The following is a 27,711-nucleotide window of genomic DNA, read 5'->3' as shown; positions in this document are numbered from 1 at the left end:
AGGGGCAGTCAGCAGTCCCACAGGCGCTGCATCATGAGTGTGTCTGTGCTGAGCCCCAGCAGACTCCTGGGCAGCATCTCCGGGCTCCTCCAAGTGGCCTTCCTGCTGGTCCTGCTTCTGCTGCTGCTCAAGTCAGCCCAGCTCTTCCTGCACAGGCAGTGGCTGCTCAGAGCCCTCCAGCAGTTCCCGGGCTCTCCCTCCCACTGGTTCTTTGGCCACAGCTGGCAGGTAGGAAGGAGCTGGACAGGGGAATGGGAGGGTCAGGAGGACTTGGTCACGGACAGCCTGGTCAGCAAGTGCAGAGGGCAAAAGCCTTAGGCCAGGGGCAGTGACTCTCACCTGTAATCTTAGCACTTTGGGAGACGGAGGAGGGAGGATCACCTGAAACCCAGAGTCAGCTCAGGCAGAGCCTTGCTGTGGAATGAACATGTGAACTCCGAGAAACAACCTGCCTAACCTCCAGTCTTGGCTCATCCCAGCCACGGGGAGCTCACTCCCTCACAAGGGAAATGGTTGGTGTTTCCCGGGTCTCTCCCTCTCCAGACTGAGCACCCCCAACAGCCTCAGCATTTGCGAAGAACAAGGCTTCTAGATGCTTCTCTGCCCCAATCACTCAATACTATCCCCTCTACCTGGCCCCAAGCCTGTCTGGGAACATCAGTCTGGTGCAATCCCTGCCCTGTGCATTCATCTTCTGTAGAGACCATAGGTACAAATCCCAGGAGGTGTCAGGCTGAAGGGAGACGGCTCACTTTACTGGGGCAGGAGGGTGATGTCAGGTTCAGGGGACCAACTGGCTCTGTTTGCCCAAGACTGAGGGAAGTTCCAGCACAGGTGATTTCGGGGCTGAAATCCTGACAGTCATGGGCACACATGAGAAGGTCGGCCTGCATGATGCCCTACAGGTAAGGAGTATTGATGTCTGAGTTGCACCATTGGACAGTGTCTGTTGACCTCCCAGCTCTTCTCCCACATACCTGGCCTGTGAACTACTTAGAGCCAAACATATCACCCCCTCCCTGTGCCCTAGCATCCAGCAAGAGCCTGGCACAGTGGCCTAGTCATCCCAGGTATGTGGAGAGACAGAGGAAGGAGGACAAGGAGAAGCTGGATGGCTGGGAAGGCTCAGAGCCCAGCCCCCTGCCTTTCCTGTACTGGAGGAGTGGGCAGAACTTGGTAAGGACTGCATGGCTTGGCAAGGGCTTGTGGATTGATCACACTCAAGAGATGTGGGTTGCACAGAGCTGAAGTCTGTTGTTTCTCAACAAAGAAAGCAACATGATTATTAGCAGAGTGGAGCCAAAGTAGGGAATTGGAAACATCCACGCCATACTTGAACTGATTCGTCCCAGTCCGCTCTTACCCTTTCCCAGTCTCCTCCTTTACTCTAAGTCACTCATTATCCTCACTACTTGCCTGTGCTTTTCAGCCTCTTGATCTCTGCTCACACCATGCTGTCTGCCTGGAATAACCTTGTCCCACATACATCCATTGGCCACGACCATCCCCCAGACACCTCTTCCAAGAAATCCTCCTGGGCCTCCCAGAACTGGAAGGAGCAGGTTTTTTCCCTACAGACTACCCTCAATAATAGGGCAGAACAGTGTTAACCTGATTGAGTGATTTTTCTTCAACATTGTAACTGTGGGCTCCTTCTGGGAGAGACCATCTCTGATTCATCTTTGTAACCCAATAGCCCCCATAGTAAATGATGACTCAATCAATAAAGAACAAGTGAATGACCAGAGCTTTCTAACGTTCAGTTCTGAGTTAGGCACCCTCTCCAAAGCTTCCCTAGGTGCTTGGGCTTCCTTCCATTCCAACACTAATTATGCTCCACTGTACAGCCTCTAATTTTTCTGCCTCCCCAACTAGACTGGATACTCCCATAACTGTATCCTAATCCCATGGCTGAACCAGTGCTTCGCACATAGTATGTGTTAAGCAGCATGTGCTAAATGAAAGAATCTGTCCTACAGCAGGGAAGGTTGTCTTGGAGCTGGGGGACATGGTTGTCAGAAAGATATGGGCAAAGATTGGATACCTATGTAGCAGACAATTGCTCTGAATTACATAGAAGCAGGTGAAGTAAAGAAGAGTTGACTAAATGGAACATCTCTAGGGTCAAATGTCTATGAAGTTTCCAGATGAGATAAGGCAAAGCTGAGTCCTGGAAGTTGAAGAGAGGCTGTTGCCCTATGGCAAAGTGGAAGGACATCCAGGCAGAGAAAAATCAAGTTCTAAGACCTGAAAGAGTGTGTGAGTGTGAGGGGGCAGCAGCAGCACTGGGCATGGAATAAATGGGTCATGGTGGAATTGCCACCATGGCAGGAGGCAAGAATAGAGAAGCCAGGAGGCAGAGGGCTTTGTGATCCACATTGAAGACTTTTGTTTTTTGTTTTTTAGAACTTTGCATTTTATTTTTTTAAATTTATTTATTATTAAATCATAATAATGTGTACATTAATGCAATCATGGGGCACCATACACTGGTTTTATATACTATTTGACATATTTTCATCACACTGGTTAACATCGCCTTCCTGGCATTTTCTTAGTTATTGTGTTAAGACATTTATATTCTACATTTACTAAGTTTCACATGTACCCTTGTAAGATGCACCATAGGTGTGGTCCCACCAATTACCCTACCTCCGCCCATCCTCCTCCCTCCCTCACCTCCCTTTCTCCTTTCCCCATATTCTTAGGTTATAATTGGGTTATAGCTATGTGAAAGCTATAAATTGGTTTCATTAGCAGGGCTGAGTACATTGGATACTTTCTCTTCCATTCTTGAGATACTTTGCTAAGAAGAATATGTTCCAGCTCCCTCCATGTAAACATAAAAGAGGTGAAGTCTCCATCTTTCTTTAAGGCTGCATAATATTCCATGGTGTACATATACCACAATTTATTAATCCATTCGTGGATCGATGAGCACTTGGGCTTTTTCCATGACTTAGAAATTATGAATTGGGCTGCAGTAAACATTGTGCTACAAATATCTTTGTTATAATGTGATTTTTGGCCTTCTGGGTATATACCTAGTACAGGAATTGTAGGATGGAATGGCAGGTCTATTTTTAGATCTCTAAGTGTTCTGCAAACATTTTTCCAAAAGGAACATATTAGTTTGCATTCTCACCAGGAGTGTAGAAGTGTTCCCTTTTCTCCACATCCACGCCAACATTTCTGGTCTTGGGATTTTGTGATATGGGCTAATCTTACTGGAGTTAGATGATATCTCAAAGTAGTTTTGATTTGCATTTCTCTAAGGATTAAGGATGATGAGCATTTTTTCGTATGTCTGTAGGCTATGTGCCTGTCTTCTTCAGAGAATTTTCTCTTCAAGTTTCTTGCACAGCCTGAGATGGGATCACTTGGTCTTTTCTTTTCTTTTTTATTTATTTATTTATTTTATTGTTGGGGAGTCATTGAGGGTACAATAAGCCAGGTTACACTGATTGCATTTGTTAGGTAAAGTCCCTCTTGCAATCATGTCTTGCCCCCAGAAGGTGTGGCACACACCAAGGCCCCACCCCTCTCCTTCCCTCCCTCTCTCTGCCTTTCCTCCCCCCACCCCCACTTGGTCTTTTCTTGCTAATACGTTTGACTTCTCTGTGGATTCTGGTTATTAAACCTTTGTCGGAGACATAACCTGCAAATATCTTCTCCCATTCTGAGGGCTGTCTGCTTGCTTTACTTACTGTGTTCTTGGCTGTGCAAAAACTTTTTAGTTTGATCAGGTCCCAGTAGTGTATTTTTGATGCTGCTTCAAATGCCTGAGGGGTTCTCCTCATAAAATATTCAGCCAGGTCGATTTCTTCAAGAGTTTTCCCTGCACTTTCTTCTAGTATTTTTATAGTTTCATGTCTTAAGTTTAAATCTTTAATCCAGTGAGAGTCTATCTTAGTTAATGGTAAAAGGTGTGGGTCCAGTTTCAGTCTTCTACAGGTCACCAGCCAGTTCACCCAGAACCATTTGTTAAATAGGGAATATCTTCCCCACTGAGTGTTTTTATTTGGCTTGTCAAAGATCAAATAATGGCAAGTAGCTGGATTCATCTCTTGGTTCTCTATTCTGTTCCATACATCTACCTGTCTGTTTTTGTGCCAGTACCATGCTGTTTTGATCGCTATCAATTTATAGTATAATCTGAGGTCTAGTAGCATGATTCCTCCTGCTTTGTTTCTATTTCTGAGTAATTTCTTGGCTATTTGAGGTTTTTTCTGATTCCATATAAAACGAAGTATTATTTTTTCAAAATCTTTAAAGTCTAACAGTGGAGCTTTAATAGGGATTGCATTAAAATTATATATTGCTTTGGGTAGTATGGACATTTTAACAATGTTGATTCTTCCCAGCCATGAGCATGGTATGTTTTTCCAGTTGTTAACATTCACAGCTATTTCTTTTCTTAGAGTTTCATAGTTCTCTTTATAGAGATCTTTCACGTCCTTTGTTAGATAAACTCCCAAATATTTCATCTTCTTTGGCACTACTGTGAACAGAATAGAGTCCTTGACTTTTTTCAGCTTGACTATTTTTGGTATATATAAAGGCTACTGATTTATGGATGTTGATTTTGTAACCTGAGACGCTGCTGTATTCCTTGATCACTTCTAAGAGTTTTGTAGTAGAATCCCTGGTGTTTTCCAGATATACAATCATATGATCTGTGAAGAGTGAAAGTTTGAGCTCTTCTGACCCTATATGAATACGCTTGATCGCCTTTTCTTCCCTAATTGTGGTGGCTAAAACTTCCATTACAATGTTAAAAAGCAGTGGAGACAATGGGCAGCCTTGTCTGGTTCCTGATCTGAGTGGAAATGATTTCAATTTAACTCCATTCAATACGATATTGGCTGTGGGTTTGCTGTAGATGGCCTCTATCAGTTTAAGAAATGTCCACTTTATGGGGGCAAGACATGATTGCAAGAGGGACTTTACCTAACAATTGCAATCAGTGTAACTGGCTTATTGTACCCTCAATGAATCCCCAACAATAAAAAAAAAAAAAAAATTCCTTTGGAGTAGCAGGCAAAAAAAAAAAAAACAAAAAAACGGAGACTATGTGTGCCTCAATGGGACTCTTGTAGTATTAATATCACATTATTCCAACCAACTAGAGGGATGTGTAGAATAAATAAAGTGGATGTTCTACTCCAAAAAAAAAAAAAAAAGAAATGTCCCTTCTATGGGACGGATAGAGGGGTGTGGGGCCTTGGTGTGTGTCACACTTTATGGGGGCAAGACATGATTGCAAGAGGGACTTTACCTAACAATTGCAATCAGTGTAACCTGGCTTATTGTACCCTCAATGAATCCCCAATTAAAAAAAAAAAAAGAAATGTCCCTTCTATACCAATTTTCTTAAGTGTTCTGATCATGAAGGGATGCTGGATATTATCAAAAGCTTTTTCTGCATCAATTGAGAGAATCATATGGTCTTTGTTTTTTAATTTGTTTATGTGCTGAATTATATTTATAGATTTACATATACTGAACCAGCCTTGAGACCCTGGGATAAAACCGACTTGGTCATGATGTATAATTTGTTTGATGTGTTGCTGGATTCTGTTTGTTAGGATCTTGTTGAATATTTTTGCATCTATATTCACTAGTGATATTGGCCTATAATTTTCTTTTCTTGTTGGGTCTTTTCCTGGTTTGGGGATCAGGGTGATGTTTGCTTCATAGAATGTGTTGGGTAATATTCCTTTTTTTTCTATATTTTGGAAAAGGTTGAGTAATATAGGTACTAGTTCCTCTTTAAAGGTTTGGTAGAATTCTGACATGAAGCCATCTGGTCCCAGGCTTTTCTTTTTAGGGAGATTTTGTATGGTTGCTGCTATTTCAGAACTTGATATTGGCCTGTTCAAAATTTCTACTTGATTCTGGCTAAGTCTTGGAAGGTGACGTGCTTCCAAGTATTGCTCAATTTCCTTCAGATTTTCATATTTCTGAGAATAAAGTTTCTTATAATATTCATTAAGGCTTTTTTGAATTTCTGAGGAGTCTGTTGTTATTTCATATTTGTCATTTCTGATTGATGGAATTAGAGATTTTATTCTTTTTTTCCTGGTTAGGTTAGCCAAAGGTTTACCTATTTTATTGACCTTTTCAAAAAATCAACTTTTTGATTTATCAATCTGTTGTATATTCCTTTTGTTTTCAATTTCATTTAATTCTGTTCTAATTCTGATTATTTCTTTTCTTCTACTGGGTTTGGGGTTGGAATGTTCTTCCTTTTCCAGTTTCTTGAGATGTCCCATTAAGTTGTTAACTTCCTCCCTTTTTGTTCTCTTGAGAAAGGCTTGCAGTGCTATAAATTTCCCTCTTAGGACTGCCTTTGTGGTATCCCAGAGGTTCTGATAATTCGTGTCTTCATTGTCGTTTTGTTCCAAACATTTGGTAATTTCCTTCTTTTTTTTATTTTTATTTTTACATATACAGGTATTCATTAGGTTTCCATTTTTTTTTTTGCCTTCACAAAATTAAAAAGACTTAAAATTTAATAACAATAACAAAGTTTAAGATTAGGATAAGAAAGAAAAACCTTGTAAAGAACGAACAAACATAAACACATTCAGAAAAGGAATCAGACAATTGCTACATTGAAATATTAAGCAATAACAATAATAATAATTCAAAGAAAGTAACATTCACCTTGTCAAATAAGAGTATGCCTATTATAGAATGCTTTGACTCAGATTCAATATGGAGTCATTAGTTAACTTCTTATTTTTTTTAGTATCAAAAAATAGACAACTAATATTTATAAATAAAAGTAAAAGATAATTTCAAAAAACAGATCATGCTACATCTTATAGGCAATAGAAAAAGAAGAAATACATCAAAATCATTCTATTTGATCTGGGTACACCTGATATTAAAGTTGGAGAAAATATATATATATACATATATATATATATATATTTTTTTTTTTTTTTTTATTGTTGGGGATTCATTGAGGGTACAATAAGCCAGGTTACTGATTGCAATTGTTAGGTAAAGTCCCTCTTGCAACTAAGTCTTGCCCCCACAAAGTGTGACACACACCGAGGCCCCACCCACCTCCCTCCTTCCCTCTTTCTGTTCCCCCCCCATAACCATAATTGTCATTAATTGTCCTCATATCAAAATTGAGTACATAGGATTCATGCTTCTCCATTCTTGTGATGCTTTACTAAGAATAATGTCTTCCACATCCATCCAGGTGAATACGAAGGATGTAAAGTCTCCATTTTTTTTAATGGCTGAATAGTATTCCATGGTATACATATACCACAGCTTGTTAATCCATTCCTGGGTTGGTGGGCATTTAGGCTGTTTCCACATTTTGGCGATTGTAAATTGAGCTGCAATAAACAGTCTAGTACAAGTGTCCTTATGATAAAAGGATTTCTTTCCTTCTGGGTAGATGCCCAGTAATGGGATTGCAGGATCAAATGGGAGGTCTAGCTTGAGTGCTTTGAGGTTTCTCCATACTTCCTTCCAGAAAGGTTGTACTAGTTTGCAGTCCCACCAGCAGTGTAAAAGTGTTCCCTTCTCTCCACATCCACGCCAGCATCTGCAGTTTTGAGATTTTGTGATGTGGGCCATTCTCACTGGGGTTAGATGATATCTCAGGGTTGTTTTGATTTGCATTTCTCTAATATATAGAGATGATGAACATTTTTTCATGTGTTTGTTAGCCATTAGTCTGTCATCTTTAGAGAAAGTTCTATTCATGTCTCTTGCCCATCGATATAAGGGATTGTTGGCTTTTTTCATGTGGATTAATTTGAGTTCTCTATAGATCCTAGTTATCAAGCTTTTGTCTGATTGAAAATATGCAAATATCCTTTCCCATTGTGTAGGTTGTCTCTTTGGTTTGGTTATTGTCTCCTTAGCTGTACAGAAGCTTTTCAGTTTAATGAAGTCCCATTTGTTTATTTTTGTTGTTGTTGCAATTGCCATGGCAGTCTTCTTCATGAAGTCTTTCCCCAGGCCAATATCTTCCAGTGTTTTTCCTATGCTTTCTTGGAGGATTTTTATTGTTTCAAGCCTTAAGTTTAAGTCCTTTATCCATCTTGAATCAATTTTTGTGAGTGGGGAGAGGTGTGGGTCCAGTTTCTGTCTTTTACACGTAGACATCCAGTTCTCCCAACACCATTTATTGAGTAGGGAGTCTTTCCCCCAAGGTATGTTCTTGTTTGGTGTATCAAAGATTAGGTGGTTGTAAAATGTTAGTTTCATTTCTTGGTTTTCAATTCGATTCCAAGTGTCTATGTCTCTGTTTTTGTGCCAGTACCATGCTGTCTTGAGCACTATGGCTTTGTAGTACAGACTAAAATCTGGTATGCTGATGCCCCCAGCTTTATTTTTGTTACAGAGAACTGCCTTAGCTATACAGGGTATTTTCCAGTTCCATACAAAACGCAGAATCATTTTTTCCAAATCTTGAAAGTACGATGTTGGTATTTTGATAGGAATGGCATTGAATAGGTAGATTGCTTTGGGAAGTATAGACATTTTAACAATGTTGATTCTTCCCATCCATGAGCATGGTATGTTCTTCCATTTGTTAATATCCTCTGCTATTTCCTTTCTGAGGATTTCATAGTTTTCTTTATAGAGGTCCTTCACCTCCTTCATTAGGTATATTCCTAGGTATTTCATTTTCTTTGAGACTATGGTGAAGGGAGTTGTGTCCTTAATTAGCTTCTCATCTTGACTGTTATTGGTGTACACAAAGGCTACTGACTTGTGGACATTGATATTATATCCTGAAACATTACTGTATTTTTTGATGACTTCTAGGAGTCTTGTGGTTGAGTCTTTGGGGTTCTCTAAGTATAAGATCATGTCATCAGCAAAGAGGGAGAGTTTGACCTCCTCTGCTCCCATTTGGATTCCCTTTATTTCCTTGTCTTGCCTAATTGTATTGGCTAGAACTTCCAGCACTACGTTGAATAGTAATGGTGACAGAGGACAACCTTGTCTGGTTCCAGTTCTAAGAGGAAAAGCTTTCAGTTTTACTCCATTCAGTAAAATATTAGCTGTGGGTTTGTCATAGATAGCTTCAATCAGTTTTAGAAATGTGCCACCTATGCCTATACTCTTCAGTGTTCTAATTAGAAAAGGATGCTGGATTTTATCAAATGCTTTTTCTGCATCTATTGAGAGGATCATGTGATCTTTATTTTTGCCTCTGTTAATATGGTGGATAACGTTTATGGACTTGCGTATGTTAAACCAGCCTCGCATCCCTGGGATGAAGCCTACTTGATCATGATGAATGACTTTTTTGATGATAAGCTGTAATCTATTGGCTAGGATTTTGTTGAGAATTTTTGTGTCTATGTTCATGAGTGAGATTGGTCTGAAATTCTCCTTTCTGTTTGGGTCTTTTCCTGGTTTTGGTATCAGGTTGATGTTTGCTTCATAGAATGTGTTGGGGAAGATTCCTTCTTCCTCAATTTTTTGGAATAATTTCTGCAGTACAGGAATAAGCTCTTCCTTGAAGGTTTGATAGAATTCTGGAGTGAAGTCATCTGGACCAGGGCATTTTTTGGTTGGAAGATTTTTTTATTGTTTCTTTGATCTCAGTGCTTGAAATTGGTCTGTTCGGGAGCTCTATTTCTTCCTGGCTGAGTCTAGGGAGAGGGTGTGATTCCAAATATTGATCCATTTCTTTCACATTGTCAAATTTCTGGGCGTAGAGTTTCTGGTAGTATTCAGAGATGATCTCTTGTATCTCTGTGGGATCAGTTGTTATTTCCCCTTTATCATTTCTGATTGAGGTTACTAGAGATTTTACTTTTCTATTCCTTGTTAGTCTGGCCCATGGTTTATCTATTTTATTTATTTTTTCAAAAACCAACTCCTTGTTTCATTAATTTTCTGAATGATTCTTTTGTTTTCAATTTCATTGATCTCTGATTTGATATTGGATATTTCTTTTCTTCTACTGAGTTTAGGCTTAGATTGTTCTTCTTTTTCCAATTCCATAAGATTTCTTGTGAGATTGTTGATGTGCTCTCTTTCTGTTTTTCGAATGTAGGCATCTAAAGCGATGAATTTTCCTCTCAAAACTGCTTTTGCAGTATCACACAGGTTTTGGTAACTTGTGTCTTCATTGTTGTTATGCTCAAGGAAGTTAATGATTTCCTGTTTTATTTCCTCCTTCACCCATCTGTTATTCAACAGAAGATTGTTTAGTTTCCATGCCTTCAGGTGGGGTCGAGCATTTTTGTTAGAGTTGAGTTCCACCTTTAGTGCCTTATGGTCTGAGAAGATACAAGGCAAAATTTCAATTCTTTTGATTTTGTTGATATTTGTTTTGTGTCCCAGGATATGATCAATTTTGGAGAATGTTCCATGGGGTGATGAGAAGAATGTATATTCTTTATCTTTGGGATGGAGGGTTCTATATGCGTCTATCAAGCACAGTTGTTCTAGGGTCTCATTTAAGTCTCTTATATCCTTGTTTAATTTCTGTTTAGAGGATCTGTCCAGCTCTGTAAGAGGAGTGTTAAGGTCCCCTTTTATTATGGTATTATCAGATATCATATTGCTCAGACTGGGTAAGGTCTGTTTCAAGAATCTGGGAGCATTTAAATTGGGTGCATAGATATTTAGGATTGAAATGTCTTCTTGTTGTATTTTTCCCTTGACCAATATAAAGTGACCATCTTTGTCTTTTTTGACTTTAATTGCTTTAAATCCACATGTATCTGAAAATAAGATTGCAACTCCTCTTTTCTTCTGAATTCCATTTGCCTGAAAAATTGTCTTCCAACCCTTGACTCGGAGCTTTAATTTGTCTTTTGAAGCCAGGTGTGTTTCTTGCAGACAGCAAATGGATGGCTTGTGTTTTTTAATCCAGTCAGCCAATCTATGTCTCTTCAGTGGGGAATTCAAGCCATTAACATTTATTGAGATAATTGATAAGTGTGGTAGTATTCTATTCGTCTTATTTTGTGAGATTCCATTCCTTAGTTTTATCTTTTGCATCAGTGTGGAGGTTAGGTTCTGTCCTTTAATTTCTGAGTTCTTACTTTGCTGCTGATCCATTGTGGTGGTCAGTGTGCAGAACAGGTTGAAGTATTTCCTGTAGAGCTGGTCTTGTTGTGGCGAATTTCCTCAATGTTTGTATATCCGTAAATGATTTGATTTCTCCGTCAATTTTGAAGCTTAGCTTAGCAGGGTACAGAATTCTGGGCTGGAAATTGTTCTGTTTAAGTAGATTAAAGGTAGATGACCATTGTCTTCTTGCTTGGAAAGTTTCATTAGAGAAGTCTGCGGTCAATCTGATGGATTTGCCCCTGTAGGTCAACTGGCACTTACTCCTGGCAGCTTGCAGAATCTTTTCTTTTGTCTTGACTTTGGACAGGTTCATCACAATGTGTCTTGGAGAAGCTCAGTTAGAGTTGAGGCGACCTGGGGTCCGATAACCCTCTGAAAGCAGTGTGTCAGAATCTTTGGTGATATTTGGGAAATTTTCTTTTATAATATTCTCTAGTATGGCTTCCATTCCTCTGGGGCATTCTTCTTCCCCTTCTGGAATTCCTATAACTCGTATGTTGGAACGCTTCATAAAGTCCCATAATTCTGACAGGGAATGTTCTGCTTTCTCTCTCTTCTTTTCTGCCTCTTTTACTATCTGAGTTATCTCAAGAACTTTGTCTTCTACCTCTGAAATTCTTTCTTCTGCATGGTCTAACCTGTTGCTGATACTTTCCATTGCATCTTTAAGTTCCCTGATTGACTGTTTCATTTCCTTCAGCTCTGCTATATCCTTTTTATATTCTTCATATCGTTCATCTCTGATTTGATTCTGTTTTTGGATTTCCTTTTGGTTATTTTCCACTTTATTAGCAGTTTCCTTCATTGTTTCCATCATTTCTTTCATTGTTTTCAACATGTGTATTCTAAATTCCCTTTCTGTCATTCCTAACATTTCTGTATAGGTGGAATCCTCTGCAGTAGCTACCTCATGGTCCCTTGGCAGGGTTGTTCTGGACTGGTTCTTCATGTTGCCTGGAGTTTTCTGCTGATTCTTCCTCATGAGTGATTTCTTTTATCTGTTTCCTTGCTCTAATTTTCCTTTCACTTCCTCTTGCTCTTTAAGTTCTCGTGCCTGTGGACTAAGGGTTACAGGACCAGAAGGGTGAGAAGGTTGAAGAGAAAAAAAGGGATGAAAAAAAGGAGGACCGAGTGATAAGAAAAAAAAAAGAAAAATAAAGAAAGGAGAGGGGGTGGGTAAAAGGAATATTGACAAAAAGAAGAGAGGCACAGAAAGAGGGAGACAGAGCAATATAGGTGTACAGTAGGGTACTTTGATACAACCTTAAAAAAAAAAAAACCACCTTCTGGGGGTGCCCAGTTGGGTGGTTCCCTTGAGGTCTGCAGCTCTTTGCTAACCTGATCAGACACAGTACCCCACCTCCACCAAGTAGAGAGGAAAGACAAAAATGCTATAAATCAAACCAAAACAAGCAAACAGAAAACTTTACGGGATAAAATTGGCTGGAAAAACCAAATAATAGTGGTAGAAACACTAACAAAAATGAAGTTCTAATTATTGAAATAGGCAGCAATGGGAAATTATAATTAAACTAGAAAAATTGAGAAAGAAAAAGGATCTGTATGGAAAAGGTTGAACTTAAAAAACAAAACAACAATCAACAACATCAAAATAAACAAAAAAAAAACAACCAAACCAAAAAAAAAAAAAAAACACAACGAAAAACAAAGCAGGATGAATATGTTATTGAATATTGTCTGGGCAACACGTGGTCTTCTGCGGTATGAGATGTTAATCACAGTTCTGATACGACTGGAGGCTGCTAGTTTCTCAAACCCCAGCAGGTAGACACCCTAAATCTCTCTTCAACCCACTTAAAAGGCACTTTGAACTTGTTCACTTACTAAGCAGAAGCTTTCTCAGGGAAGTGCTTGTCACTGGAATCACTGCTGAAGTGGCTATCCACTTACCCTGTGTGTCAAAACTGGTCTCCCTCTGCCCCCGAGGGTTAGGGCTGCAAGGCGGCTCAGACCCCACCCTTAGGCTACTTGGTCGCTGGGTTACCAGCTCCCACCCAATTCCAGCTCTGCCACCCTGAGGGCGGAGCTTGCCGGGGCAGATCGCTCACAATGTCTGCCTGTGACCCAGAGCCAAACACTATTAGCTCCGTCTGGCTCAGGGGCTCAGACTGGGGCCCTAGACAAAGGCCAAAGTTCTCCACACTCCTGCTCAGACTCTCCCCAAGGCAGTTCAGCTGAGTGCCAAGTCCAAAGACACCAAAACAGTTCACAGGTAAGGCCTTTTTGGTTTGCAGTCTCGCTGCTACTGAACTTACAGTTGTGGGCGGGTTTAGATGGATTGAACACACGCGACCACTTGCTGGTTTTCCACTGTTTTAGTCCTCCTCTTGGGGTCCAGAAGTCTCTCGCTGACTCCCTGTATCCTCTCAGGGGTGATGATAGGCAGATCCCACCAGCCAGAGATGCCTGGAGTCCTATATCCCCAGACTCACGGTGCCCAGATGCAAGGAAGCTGTTACTCGGCTGCCATCTTGCTCCAGATCTGGGTGGTGCAATTTGCACAAAACCTTCCACAAAGCTATTGCTGGGGACCACTTTCAACATGAATCTTGGTGGGGACAGATTCCAACCACAGCAGCCTCCTTTAAGAGAATCCCTGTGAAGCTAAATCATTTGAACCTTACCTCAAGTTGTCTCCATCACCAGAACCCGAAAATATATTATTATAAAGGAGAAATTACAAATACATGTCACTTATAAATGAGGATACAATATCCTAAACAACATATTAACATGTTGAGTTAAAAATTAATATTTAAGTAATATACTTTGGTCAAAATTAAAACCAATTTATATGAAAATTAGTCACTGTTTTCTTTCCTTTTATTGTTCTTTTTTTTTCTTCTTTTCCTCTCCCTCAGCCTTTCCCTCCTTCTCTATCTGCTCTCCCCTTTCCCCATGCCCCACCATGTCATTAATTGTCATTAATTGTCTTCAAATCAAGATTGAGTACATAGGATTCATACTTCACTCCTGTGATGCTTCACTAAGAATAATATGTTCCACCTCCAACCAGGTTAGTACAAATGCTGAAAAATCTCCATTTTTTATGGGTCAATAATATTCCATCGTATACATGTACCACAGCTTACCGATCCATTCCTGGATTGAAGGACATTTAGTTGTTTCCACATTTTGGCAATTGTAAATTGGGCTGCGATAAATAGCCTAGTACAGGTGTCTTTATAATAAAATGGGTTTTTTCCTTTTGGATAGATGCCCAGTAAAGGGATTGCAGGATCAAATGGGAGGTCTAGGTTGAGTTCTTTGAGGTTTCTCCATACTTCCTTCCCAAAAGCTTGTATTAGTTTGCAGTCCCACCAGCAGTGTAAAAGTGTTCCTTTCTCTCCACAACCACACCAGCATCTGCAGTTTGAGATTTTGTGATATAGGCCATTCTCGCTGGGGTTAGGTGATAGCTCAAGGTGGTTTTAATCTGCATTTCTCCAATAATTAGGGATGATGAGCATTTTTTCATATGATTGCTGGCTATTCGTCTGTCATCTTTGGAGAAGATTCTATTCATCTCTCTTCCCATTGATGTATGGGATTGTTGTTTTTTTTTTTTTTCTTGTGAATTAATTGAAGTTCTGTATAGATCCTGGTTATTAAGTGTTTGTCTGATTCAAAATATGCAACTATCTTTTCCCATTGGGTAGGTTGGGTAATTTCCTTCTTAATCTCGTCTCTGACCTAGCTATCGTTCAGCATAAGGTTATTTAACTTCAATGTTTTTCTGTGAGTATGCAGATTCCTGTTGTTATTGAGTTCAACTTTTATCCCATGGTGGTCCAAGAAGATGCAAGGAATAATTTCTATTCCTTTAAATTTACTGAGGTTAGATTTGTGACCTAAGATGTGATCGATTTTGGAGTATGTTCTGTGGGCAGATGATAAGTATGTGTATTCAGTTTTCTTGGGATGAAATGTTCTGTAGATGTCTGTTAAATCCAAATGTTAGATGGTTAGGTTTAAATCTAAAATTTATTTGCTTAGCTTCTTATTGGGGGATCCATCCAACACTGCCAAAAGAGTGTTAAAATCTCTGACTATTATGGAGCTGGAGGAAATCAAGTTGCTCATGTCTGTTAGAGTTTCTTTTATAAATTGAGGCACATTCTGGTTAGGTGCATAAATATTAATAATTGAAATCTCATCATATTGAGTATTACCCTTAACAAATCTTATCCTTCCTTACTTTTGTTGGTTTAAAGCCTATTGTATCTGCAAATAGAATTGCAACACCTGCTTTTTTCTGATTTCTATTTGCCTGAAATATGGATGACCATCCTTTCACCCTGAGTCTATATTTATCTTTTAAGGTAAGATGAGATTCTTGTATGCAGCAGATATCTGACCTGAGTTTTTGTATCCAGACAGCCAGCCTGTGCCTCTTTGGAGGACAATTTAAGCCATTCACATTAATGGAGAATATTGATAAGTCTGGTAAAATTTTGGGTATCAAGTTTTTCGAAAGTCCGGTGGACATTTTTAATCCTTTTGTCACTGTGGAAGTTGGAGTTTGATAAAAAGTTTCTGAGTGAGTTTACTTTTGTGGTAGAGGATTGTGCTGGTCACTATGGAGGATATGTCTGAGAATATCCTAAAGAGCTGGTTTATTTATGGCAAATTTCTTCAACATGTGAATGTCATTAAAGTATTTAATTTCTCCATCATAAATGAAACTGTTTAGCTGGATACAGGATCCTGGGTTGAAAGTTATTTTGTTTTAGGAGATTAAAAGTAGATGACCACCCTCTTCTGGCTTGAAAGGTTTCAGCAGAGAGATCTGCAGTCATTCTAATATTCTTCCTTTTGTAGGTTATGATTTTCTTACGTCTAGCTGCTTTCAGAATTTTCTCCTTCATATTAACTTTAATGAAGTTAATTATGATGTGCCTGGAGGATGTTTTATTTGGGTTGAGTCATGCTGGGTTTCTGAAACTGTCTGCTATCTGAATTTCAGAATCTCTTGGCATGTCTGGAAAATTCTCTTTTGTAATTTCATGGAGAAGAGCCTCTGTGCCTTGCAAAGCCATTTCATTGCTTTCAGGAATTCCTATGAAGCAAATATTATCTTTCTTCAAATTATTCCAGAGCTGTCTAAGAGAATTATTCAGTTTTGCTGTCCATTTCTCTTCCTCTTTGAGAGTCTGGGAGCGTTCAAAAGCTTTGTCTTCAATGTCAGAAATTCTTTCTTCTGCTTGCTCCACTCTGTGACTGAAGGATTCCACTGTAGTTTTTCAGATCTTTGAGGGCTGCAAATTCTTGTCTCAATGTGTCAAAATCTTTGGTGATTTTTGTCTTAAAATTTGTTAAATTCTTGAGACAACTTTTTAATTGCTCATGGAATTTTTAATTCCAACTTTTCCTCCATTCTATTAATCTTGTCTGCAATCCAAATTCTGAATACGATTTCTGACATCACGGCCATCTGTTTATGAATGGGATCTTCAGTTGTGTCTGCCATATCTTTCCTTGCGGGAGGGGGGGTTGATCTGCTCTGGTTATTCATGTTACCAGAGTTTTTCTGCTGATTCCGCCCCATGATTATTTTACACTGTTTGACTAGATGAGCAGATAAAGAGAAGTTGGGTTGGAGGCTCCAGGAGTAGTGATTAACCAGCCCTTTGTCCAAAAGCTGGGACTGGTGTCTGTACCTTTTCCCCTGGAGCTTTGCCGAGGACCCATACAGTGCTATGGCCTGAGAAACTGGGGACCTCCTTGGTGTGATGGGGCTAAGTGGCTCTGTCTTGTTTTCAGCTGGTCTCTGTCCTATCCTAGTGAATCAGTTACTCTGGGTTGCAGTCTCAGCTATGGAGAAATACCAGCAATTAGGTCACCCCGCCTCCCACAGGCAACAATTGGAAAAGAAAAATCAAACCTTCCCACAACCACACACCCAGAGTACCACTTGGATAGTCCTTGGGCAATTGGCCCAGTTCAAGAGGTCCAAATCAACTGTCTCAGTCAGCACCTGTGTCAGGTGGGAGAGTTCAAAAGGTCTCTGGCAACTAGATCACAGCAGTCTGCTGACAACTCAAATATGACTCACTCTTATGCTCTGTGAGGTCAGGAGAACCCACTCAGCAAATAGATTAGTCTGGGAAGGTTGATGCCTCCTTCCCCACCTTGCACTCTGACATCCAGTCATTGATAGCCCTGCAGGGCTGTGACTCAGTTGCCTCCAATGAGCAGATACTCCAGGGGTTCGTGCCTGCCTGAATCACAGGGAGAGCTATGTCTCCTCAGCCAGATCTATGTCTCCTGGTCTCTGCCACTATCCGTCAGCGGGAGGTGAGGCCTGACAACCTCGGGTGCCTAATGGAGGCTGGGGCTGTTCACTCAGTTCCAGCCCCGCCCCTGATTGATGTTACTGACAGAATAGAGCAACTTCACAGAATTTGTTTCTGTCCCAGCTATATGTCTCGGCTGCAGTTTGTATGGAGTGGCATGGCTAGCTGTCAATTCCAGCCTCTGCCTGTTCTCCTTTGTCTCAGTTAATGATTCCCTGAGGGCCGGGTGCATCATAGGCTCAGTAAAACAGTCCTCTGGGTCAGCCCCACCCTGGGAATCTGCAGGCTCTGCAGCTCTGCAGCTCTTGTTTTCAGCTGGTCTCTGCAGCTCTTGTTTTCAGCTTATGTAGTCCCCGCACTCAGCCCAGGCCAGTACTGCCTCAGGCAAACCCTTTACTCATGGGGCCTGCGTTTCTGTCCCAGATCTGTTCTGCCAGTGACTGCCACCAGAGAAGATGCCCGGCCTCCTCTGGTTGTGCAGAGAGACAGGGGGTGTGACTCCGGAATATCCGGGGGGTATTGTTGCCACTGCAGCTGCTGCTCTGTGTCTTGGGGCACCGCCACTCCTGTATGGTTCCCTCTCAGCTGACCGTCCTCTCCTCACTCCTGTGTGGCAGAATCAGCACTGACCAGAAGCAGTCCATGCCTTGTCCACACCTCTCGAAAAAATACCCAAGAATCTGGATTCCCAGGGGACAGGCTTCCAGACCTCAGAATGAGAGTGAGGTGAGCTGGGAGTTCAGAATTGCAGGTAGAGAATATATACAGTTTTATACAGTTTTACACCTGGCAGGAGAGGGCCATGGCACCCAAGTAGGGGAAGCAGGTCCAGTTTTTAGAGGGTCTCTCTCATGGGATGGGAGGACTTTTGAACTCTACTAGCTTGTTTCTATGGAGTACTGCGAGCTATTCTCATGGGGGAGGGGACTCCCGTCTGCTTGGTGATGGATTTTGTACCTTTTGTTTGTATCCTTGGGGTTGCAGCTCGCCTCAGCAGGGTTGATGTGCATTCTTCAACCTTCTCTCTTGGTGCAGCTCTAATCCACCAGGTTACTTGTTAAACTTCTGTCCTTTAACTCTCCTTCTGGATGGGAGCCTCTGTGGAAAGCTGGCTTCAGTCAGCGATCTTGCCTCTGCCTCCCCACTCCCCCCACCCCACATTGAAGACTTTTGAAAGACAACTGTAGGCAACTGGGAGCTCACAAAAGTCTCTACTCACTGATGGGTGAAAATGCAAATTAAAAAACCAAATCTCAAAATCAAAGACCAACACTAGTTTGATATATGTATATCCAGACTTTATTCTATAAATCCACATATATCCAAAATGTAGAATATTAATATACACACAATTTTATATTTATTCTTTTTTTAACCCAGCCATATGCATCCCAAACACTATTATATCTGAACAGATAGATACATGTATGCTGGGATAATACCAAAAATATAATAACCAGTATGGTAATATAAAATTAATGAATAATTAAAAATTTTAAATGAAATCCATTTTATTTCTCTGATCAAGTATTTTAAAAATCTGTTTACTGGGTGATACAGGCTGTGCATGTTGCCCATAGAAAACGTTGTACTCATGATGTCTAAAGGTTTTGTGCTATATGGAAATGATGTTTCTGCATGCGGTATTGGGTGAGAACCACAGATGGACAGTTTGGCTTAGGTTATGGCCTAGAGAGACAGCCAGAAGCCCAGATCATGAGAAACAGTTTCAAATTCCTAACATCTACTGGTACACTAAGAACTATGTCCCTGTGGTTGTCCTTCCATTTACGCCCTGGGCAAAGACCCACATTAAAAAAAAGTTTTCATTGATTTGTCTTTCCTTCTTTGACAGATCCAAAAGGGCAAGGAGCTGGAGCAGATTCTGAAATGGGTAGAGAAGTTCCCAAGTGCCTGCCCTTACTGGGTATGGGGGAGCCATGTCCGTGTCCAGATCTATGACCCTGACTACTTGAAGCTGATTCTGGGGCGATCAGGTGAGATGAAACATGCATTACAGCTGAAGCAGCTCTTCCCTCTTGTGTACACACCCCTGGGTTTGTAAAATTGCAGAAGTAGGAGTTCAGACATCAATATCTGAACCTTCTATCAACCACCCACCCAGAACACAACCTACCTTATAGCCAAATATATTTGCTGGGCACCGACTATTTAAAATAAGTGGGTGGAGTCAATTTTGAAAAATCTTTTCACTTTTGCTCTGTTAAGCTAACTGAGGTGATCTGTTGTGTAAATTGCTCTAAATCAGAAACACAAATTCCACATCAACACAGACTTGAGTTTGAAACCTTCTACTGTTGTCCTGGGTTAGGAGAGGTGAAGCCACCACAATGTAGAAACACCCAAGACTCCGTCCTACTCTGCCATGGAGGATGTTTCCCGCACCTTTGGCCAACTCACCATCCCACTGGGTGTCTGCTGCTGGCTCCCAGAGTCTGTCTTCCTGGATCCACACTGACTTTCAGGATGGACACAAAAGATGGGAGGGAAATGGGCATACTGCCACATGACACACATCAAAAACCAATGGCAGCCATGGTCTGAACCACAGCTGCTTTTGTGTTTGGTCACTCAGTTTCCTACTAATATCCTGTCTCATCTTTCAGATCCAAAGGATCATGGTTTCTACAAATTCATGGCTCCCTGGATTGGTAAGCATGTCTACACTAAGACTGGGGTCCAAACACGTCAGATAGCTTTGCCAAGAACTATCTCTCTGGCTCGTAGAAAGTAACAGGAGTCAGGCTACCACTTTTGTGACTCAATCCCTTAATCAAGGCTCATTGTTCTTCTTCCAACAAGACCCACAGCCCTTCCTAACACTGGAGTGGGTCTTCCTGAGACTCAGCCCTTTCCACTTCACCACTCAGTCCTCTCCAGACATTCTCAGCCTGACACAGAGTTCACATCTTCCCCCAACACTTTTCAACCTTTATGTACTGGCTGTCCTGATCTCATCCATGTCTCAGCCAAATTGGGAAATTCACATTCCTAAAATGCACTGGGCCTGTCCTACCTTTACCCTGGGTTTCTGCTCCCAGGAACTACCTTTTGTCCCACCCAAATTGTCCCAGCCATTGCTCTGATCCCATCTCCCACATACATACACACATTCCTCTCTGGCCCAGGGTATGGTTTGCTCCTGTTGAACGGGCAGACATGGTTCCAGCACCGGCGCATGCTGACCCCAGCCTTCCACAATGAGATCCTGAAGCCCTACGTGGGTGTCATGGCAGACTCTGTCCAGGTGATGCTGGTGAGTCCGTCTCTGTCTGCCTTCCACTTCCACTGAAGTGCCTGTGCCAGCTGATGGGCGGCAGGCACAGACACATGGAACAGCATTCTCAGGCCATTCCTGTGAGAGTCAGCTTCCCCTAAAGTAGGCGGGATGGGAGGTGCCAGGCATGGGCTGGAGCCACACTTTGCTCATGGTGTGAGGCAAAGAGGGTCATGGTGGATACAAGGCCCCTCTCTCCCCATGTTCACATCTTCAGCACAGTGGACTGGAGCAGTGGCCAATCCCGCTGGACAGCATGACTACCCACCCTCGGTGGCCTGGGCAATGGCAGCTTTACTTGCACAGTGGGCATACTGGGTGCCACTCAGCCAGGCTCTGGCCAGGGGCTCAGAGTTTCCGGGGGATTTGGAGCCACCATGTAGTGAACACCAGGTCTGCATTCTCAGAGCCATGGTTACCACGCTATCATGGCCCATTAGCACTCCGATTTCTTACCAGCTGTGCCCAGCAAACAGTTGATGAATGAAAAGGAATTGCCTTATGTCCCTGCACTAAAAGCCCATACTGGCCACATAGGTTTCTGTTGCCTTGAATCATTCGTTCCCAAATGTTGGTGTCCTCACTGTCCCTCAAGTCTAGCTCTGCCCTCAGGACACTGAAAGGTTCTACTGATCTATCTATCTATCTATCATCAAGCAAAGTAATAACAGGTTCCAAAAAGTCAAAATGTAATTCATATCTTATGACAGAGTGGGCTTAACATTGAAATAAAATTTGTGATAAGATGCTAACATTTTTATTTATACTTTTACTTGGCTATAGTGTATATGCTCTATAAAGCGATGGATTCTGAACAGGGTATCTGGAAAGAGGGGAAGTTGGGATTACCTGTTACTGCATTCCTGGAGGAATCAAGAAAGGTCAAAACTCCCTTTCATCACAGAACAAGTGGGAAGAGCTCAGCAGCCAGGACTCCCCTCTGGAGATCTTTGAACACATCTCATTGATGACCCTGGACACCATCATGAAGTGTGCCTTCAGCCACCAGGGCAGCATCCAGCTGGACAGGTCTGTGATGACCCTCCAGTTGCAGGGTCCTTACCAACTGGAATGGATGTCCCTGAGAGGCAGGTGGGGCAGCAAGGAGACACCTGCACAGTAACCATGTCTCAGCCCCTGACAAGCTTTAATTGCAGACCAGACCAAACCACAACTCAGCCCCAGGCCCCTGCTGGCTCCCACAGGCCAACATGGGTTACTCATGCCATCTTACAGAGTATAAAGCCCTGAGGTCCCAGGGCTGTGGGTCAGAAAGATACATGCCTCAGTACTGCCTGTCCCCACTGTCTAAGGCCCTCTCCCCCAGACCCCACTGTGCCTCGAGGTAAGAGGTTCCCCCCAGTCCAGTATCTTCTCCCTCCTCTCTTCAGGAACTCCCAATCATACATCCAGGCTGTTGGGGACCTGACTAGCCTGTATTTTCATCGTACACGGAATGTCTTTTACCAGAATGACACCATCTACAGCCTGACTCCAGCTGGACGCTCTGCCCAGCGTGCCTGCCAGCTCGCTCATCAGCACACAGGTTCTGTCTCTTGTCTCTTCCAGGTGCAGCTATAGGAGCACACCCTGAAAGGGGAGGCAGAGCCAGGCCCCTGGTGTCCCTGAAGAAGCTAGGACTCCCTCATGCTGGGGACTTCCCTGGGGCAGGGAGAGGGAGCTGAGATGTTGGGGTCCAGCTGCTATGCAGAGCCCTGTGTCGTCACAGTGGTTCTGGGTGAATAAGATTCCATCCCAGAAGCATTCAAGCAGGGGCTCCATGGGTTGTGCCTCTGGGGGGAGGACTGACCTGCACCACATGTGGCTACAGCCCCCTCCCTGACACATGCACCTGCTCCCACACCCTTAAAATGGTACACTCTTATTCAAAAGCCAAAACTTGTTTGAGCCCATCTCGAGCTCTACCTGGCACCCAGACTGGGGCAATGGAACAGCTAGGTATTTGGGGTTGGTGTGCTCTACCAGTAACCACTGTTCTGGGACAGACCAAGTGATCCAGCTGAGGAAGGCTCATCTGCAGGAGGAAGGGGAGCTGGAGAAAGTCCAGAGAAAGAGGCATTTGGATTTCCTGGACATCCTCCTCTTAGCCAAAGTGAGTGTGTGTAGGAGATGCCTGAGGCTTGGCTCACAGCAGAAAGCAGAAAACCAATAGTGCCCTCTCTCTGCCGCCTCCTCAGATGGAGAATGGCAGCAGCTTGACAGACAAGGACCTCCGTGCTGAAGTGGACACATTCATGTTTGAGGGCCACGACACCACAGCCAGCAGCATCTCCTGGATCCTCTATGCTCTGGCCACTCACCCTGAGCATCAGCAGAGGTGCCGGGAGGAGATCCAGAGCCTCCTAGGGGATGGAGCTTCCATCACTTGGTGAGTGAGCACCTACCTCATGGGGAAGCCCTGCCCTCCTGGGAGGGGAGGCCCCTGTCTGCCCAGCTGCCTGGGCTTCAAGATGGGCTTCTCCTCAGGGCCCACCTAGACCAGATGCCCTACACCACCATGTGCATCAAGGAGGCACTGAGACTCTATCCACCGGTGCCCGGCATTGCCCGGGAGCTCAGCAAACCTGTCACCTTCCATGATGGACGCTCCTTGCCCAAAGGTGTGAACTTCCCAGTGTTCACTGAGCCAAGACTCCACAGGGACACATGGAGACTCACAAATCCATGGGCCCTTCTGAACCTCTCTGCATCTCCCTTTCCTTATCAGTTAAATTAATACTCATGCTATATTTAGGATTCGGATTTTATGATCTTAATGTGGCACAGATCTTGAACCCAACAAAAGCTCGATAAATACATGTTAGTCTCTAGGTGTGTCATTGGGATGACAACTTTATTCCCTGAGATTTGGAGGTCTGGAGAGAACCAGGCAGGTTCCAGGTGGGGGGATGTGTTTCATTCCCTGTTAATTCAAGGCAAATGAGGGAGATCAGGAATCCAGTGTCATGGGTCAGAAAGGTCCAGTGGCTCAAAAGCCCTCAGGTTGAGGGCAGAAAGCAGTTGAGGGCCCTGCAGTGCCCAGAGGCCATCAAGGTTCGACCCCATGGGTCACTCCAGTTCTGCCACATGCCAGCTGTGTGATCTTAGGCAAGACATGCAGCCTCAGACTCGGGTCCCTCATCTGAGAAATAAGGATAACAGATTGTGTTCCTTAGAGGGTGGTTGTGAGTGTTGGAGGATGGTTGTGAGTGAGTTAAAGAATATTCCCCAACAGCTCAAGGGGTGCATATGAGAAATGTGAGGTGTCCCAGGACTCAGTACAAACAGTAAGCCTCTGATTCTTTCTTGCTCCTCCTTCCTGGATTCATGTTTTTCTGCTCCCCACCTCAGCTCATGTGCTTAGGGAAGCCCACCCCACCTGCATAGGGACAGGACCATCCTGCTCAAAGTGATGCCTTGAGGCACCATGACATTTTGTGCATGCACATGGCCCTGCTGGCTGAGGGACCAGGTGCCCACCAATGGGTATCATCATGACCACTCTTCTGTCTGTCTCACACTTGCCCCACAGGTATCATAGTCTCACTTTCCATTTATGGCCTTCACCACAACCCAAATGTGTGGCCCAACCCTGAGGTATGAGGGTCCTGGGAAAAGGATGGTGTCCTGTCTCCTTGTGGGTGGGAAGCAGGCCTTGACCCCTACCTGCTCTGGTCTTGGTGCTCTCTCTGCAGGTGTTTGACCCCTCCCGGTTTGCACCAGGTTCTGCTCAACACAGCCATGCTTTCCTGCCTTTCTCAGGGGGATCAAGGTGAGGCGTCCTGTGAGGTCATGGGGCAGTCTCAGGGCTCATACCAGAGGGGTGTGTACAAAAGGAAGGTGGCAGTACCTGGGAGGGACTTTGCTCCTCTGTTTTTGCCCATGGCTGCCCTTGTGCCAGTGGGTGTTCCAAACATCAATGGACTCTGCTGGTTTCCTCATTTTAGAAATTTGAATTTCTAGGATTAGGTTTTTCCCAGTAAACTCCAGGTGTTTGTTTTTCTTGGTTATCAGGAATATTGGGCAATTTCTCTCTGAAATTGCACACATTCTCCTATCACCACAATACCTTTCTAATTACTTACCAGTCTGCTGTAGAGTTTTATCATTGAGATCTCTCCATGTGTTCCGAATTGCTACATCTTGCTAGTCCATTCAAGCCACATAAGTGAAATTAATGCAGCCCTTTGTAGAAACTTTTATGGCAATGTGTAAGGCACATGGGGCTGTCTGGGCCAATACACTTCTGACAGCATTACAATGTTTATACATCTACGTCTCAACCCCATTCGGCAAATTCTGTGTGTGCAATGAAATGTCTGTACCACAGACCCATAGTGTGCATTGTACAATGTGGGGGAAAAACCATAAAAGATGAAGACACTACACTGTCATTGAGAGAAACCCCACTATTTAGTATTTAACGCATACCTCATATGTAACATTTGAAAGATACTTGAAATGGTGGTTGAACTGGACAGATAAACCCCAAATAACTGCCGCAAAAATCCGCAAAGTTTGCAGGAACCGTCCTGTGAAACACAAATAGCCAAAAATGATGTAGTTAGTAGAAATAAGGTTTTTCTGAATATATAATTCTGTGAGTTCTTCAAATGACAAATCAACGTTCACTCAAAAGACTTTGAGAAAATAGTTCCTCCGGGAAATAAGCTCCTACCGTTGGTTGATCCCAGGATGAGTCCTTTATTAAAAGTAGTCTGCAAATCAGGCCACTGCCGCTAGAGGACAGGCGAGTACACGGGAGCGCAGTTTCTAGCTCCAACTATTATTTTACTCTCCATGAAGAGTGTATGCCATTCCACAATTATTTTTAAAGTTAATTAACTTCATTTAAATATGAAAGTATCTATTAAGCCTATGACCGTGGGTCAAATTCTCTGCAGTATGTTGGGAAAACACAGATAGAACATACTGTCCCTGCATAGGAAATTTCAGAGTCAAGGACCAAAATGAGGTATACAGAACTGTGTATCTACACTACAGGCAGACGCATGCCTTCATTCATTCCTTCACTCTCTCATTCAGTCATGAAGAGGTTCGCTGAGTAGTCCATTCCCCTGGCACTGCCTTGGCACTGGCCTGTGATTGCCCTTGAATAAAGCACTAAAGCTGCTTTAGACAAAGGAAGGGAGAGGATAGACAGAAGAGGGGTGAGACCAGCTGGTCACTGGCGTTAGCCTGGGGGATGAGGCAGCAGAGGTGGAGGGAGGACATTCTCAATGACATCCACATGACCTGAGCTAGGAGTGGGGCTGGACAGGTAGGAGGTGGGTGAGGGACGAGGTCACAGAGGGCTTTGATGCCAGTGGGGGCGTTGGGACACTGCCCCCCACTCTGGGGAAGAAGATCAGGGGAGGGTCTGAGTAGAGCTTTGCCTTCAGTGTGGAGGGAGGGGAAGCAGGGAGACCAGAATCTGCCAGGAAGGAGGACTCAGGGTTGAAAAGGGGGACATTTCTGAAGTAGAATCAGAAGGCTACAGGTGGTGGCACACTGAGTGGATGAGGGTGAGGCAGGAGCCTGGACCACAGAGTGGGAGGCTGATGGAGCAGCAGCTGAGGACAACCAGGACCTCTCTGAGGATCTGGGTCCCTGTGTGTCCTCCCAGGTGGTAAGCACCTGAGACTGTGGCCCACCCTCACCCTACAGTAACCTGAAATGGCCTCATACTGGGGAACCAGAAACTCTCTGTGGAGGAAGTGAACAAACCAATGATTAACTCTTTAAGTGGTTAAGGTGATTATACTCTGCCTTGCAGTGCTGGCCCTCTCCTAGCACAGGGTCTCCTGCCTGCTCAGAGCAGAGGTAGGCGAGGGATCTGGTCCTGAAGACTGGTAGGCTTGGTAAAGGCCATATGAGAGTATGCCTTGAGGCTGGGGTAGAGGTGTAAGTGACCTGTAAGGGCAGGGGTGGGGGTGGGGGGTGTTGAGCTACTTGCAGGAGGGCCCTGAGTGCCTGGCTCAGAGCTGGAGCTTGGGGCCAGTGCCCGCCCAGCACAGAAGGGGGCCTGAGGCCACTTCTCATTTCACTGTCCTTGCCCCAACCAGGAACTGCATTGGGAAACAATTTGCCATGAATGAGCTGAAGGTGGCTGTGGCCCTGACCTTGCTGCGTTTTGAGCTGCTGCCTGATCCCACCAAGGTCCCCATCCCCATATCACAAATTGTGTTGAAGTCCAAGAATGGGATCAACCTGTATCTCAGGAAACTCCCTAACCCTTATGGGAATGGGCTCTGATGGCCCGCGTCTGCCATCGTGCTCTCCTGTCCCCTGATTCTAGCCCCTGCCTGTCTATCCACATCCTGCTTTCTATCTGCCGCCTACCCTTTCTTCCTTCTATCCTGCTCGTGTCCCTGTGTCTGTCTGCCCTTACCTCCGTCACCTTCTCCAGACTCCCTACTTCTCTGTCCACCTGTCTCCTACCCACCTGCATCACTGCCTGCCTGTCCACCTAACTCTGCCCTCCTGCCTGTGAGCCCCTGTACCTGTCCTATTCCTTTCTGCCTGCTGATCTCCCCTTCCTACTGCTGCTGTAATCAACTAGCACAATCTTCCAGACTTCAAATAATAGAAATTTATTACTTATGCTTCTGGAGGTCATAAATATGAAAAGGGTTTGACTGGTGCAACACCAAGCTATTGGCAGGGTCACTCTAGAGCGCTAGGGGAGATTTCCCTTCTCTACTTGTTCCCTTATCAGGCATTGCAATTTTGGCTTTGGGATCCTTCCTCCATATTCAAATCTAGTAGCATCCCCAAATTTCTCTCCTTCTGTCATCACACGCTTTCTCTTATAAGGACCAGTGATTACATCAAGGATATTGAGATACTTCATAGTTTCCAGGGATCACAGCACATGCATCTGGAGAGCCATTATTCAGCCTTACACTGATTGTTACCCAATCTGCCCATCTAAATCTCTCCTGTATGGTACTTGTCTACTTGATTGTCATTTACACAGCCCCTCTGTCTTTCCTCCTTCCTGAAATAAAGTTCACAAGGTTG

General features: G+C 43.4%; 1 protein-coding gene across 3 annotated transcripts; it reads left to right on the top strand.

Annotated features, from left to right (window-relative positions):
- Window positions 1-27,711, top strand: LOC128574991 (cytochrome P450 4A11). 3 transcript variants are annotated; one of them, XM_053576160.1, is made up of 13 exons: window positions 100-228; window positions 18,008-18,116; window positions 19,246-19,387; window positions 20,018-20,062; window positions 20,540-20,667; window positions 21,593-21,717; window positions 22,080-22,234; window positions 22,695-22,801; window positions 22,887-23,077; window positions 23,176-23,309; window positions 24,221-24,285; window positions 24,384-24,460; window positions 26,754-27,711. In XM_053576160.1, exons 2-13 carry the CDS (start codon window positions 18,033-18,035, stop codon window positions 26,941-26,943), a joined length of 1,443 nt encoding a protein of 480 aa, XP_053432135.1. In that variant the 5' UTR covers window positions 100-228; window positions 18,008-18,032; the 3' UTR covers window positions 26,944-27,711. The 3 variants fall into 3 exon arrangements, with proteins under 3 accessions (XP_053432134.1, XP_053432135.1, XP_053432136.1); XM_053576159.1 differs by lacking the exon at window positions 18,008-18,116 and having other exon boundaries at window positions 1-228; XM_053576161.1 differs by lacking the exons at window positions 100-228; window positions 18,008-18,116 and adding an exon at window positions 488-512.

The sequence above is a fragment of the Nycticebus coucang genome, chromosome 22 (genome assembly GCF_027406575.1).
Source record: "Nycticebus coucang isolate mNycCou1 chromosome 22, mNycCou1.pri, whole genome shotgun sequence".
NCBI lineage: Eukaryota > Metazoa > Chordata > Mammalia > Primates > Lorisidae > Nycticebus > Nycticebus coucang.
Note: the sequence above shows the minus strand (reverse complement) of the source record. Positions and strands in the feature narration are given on the sequence as shown.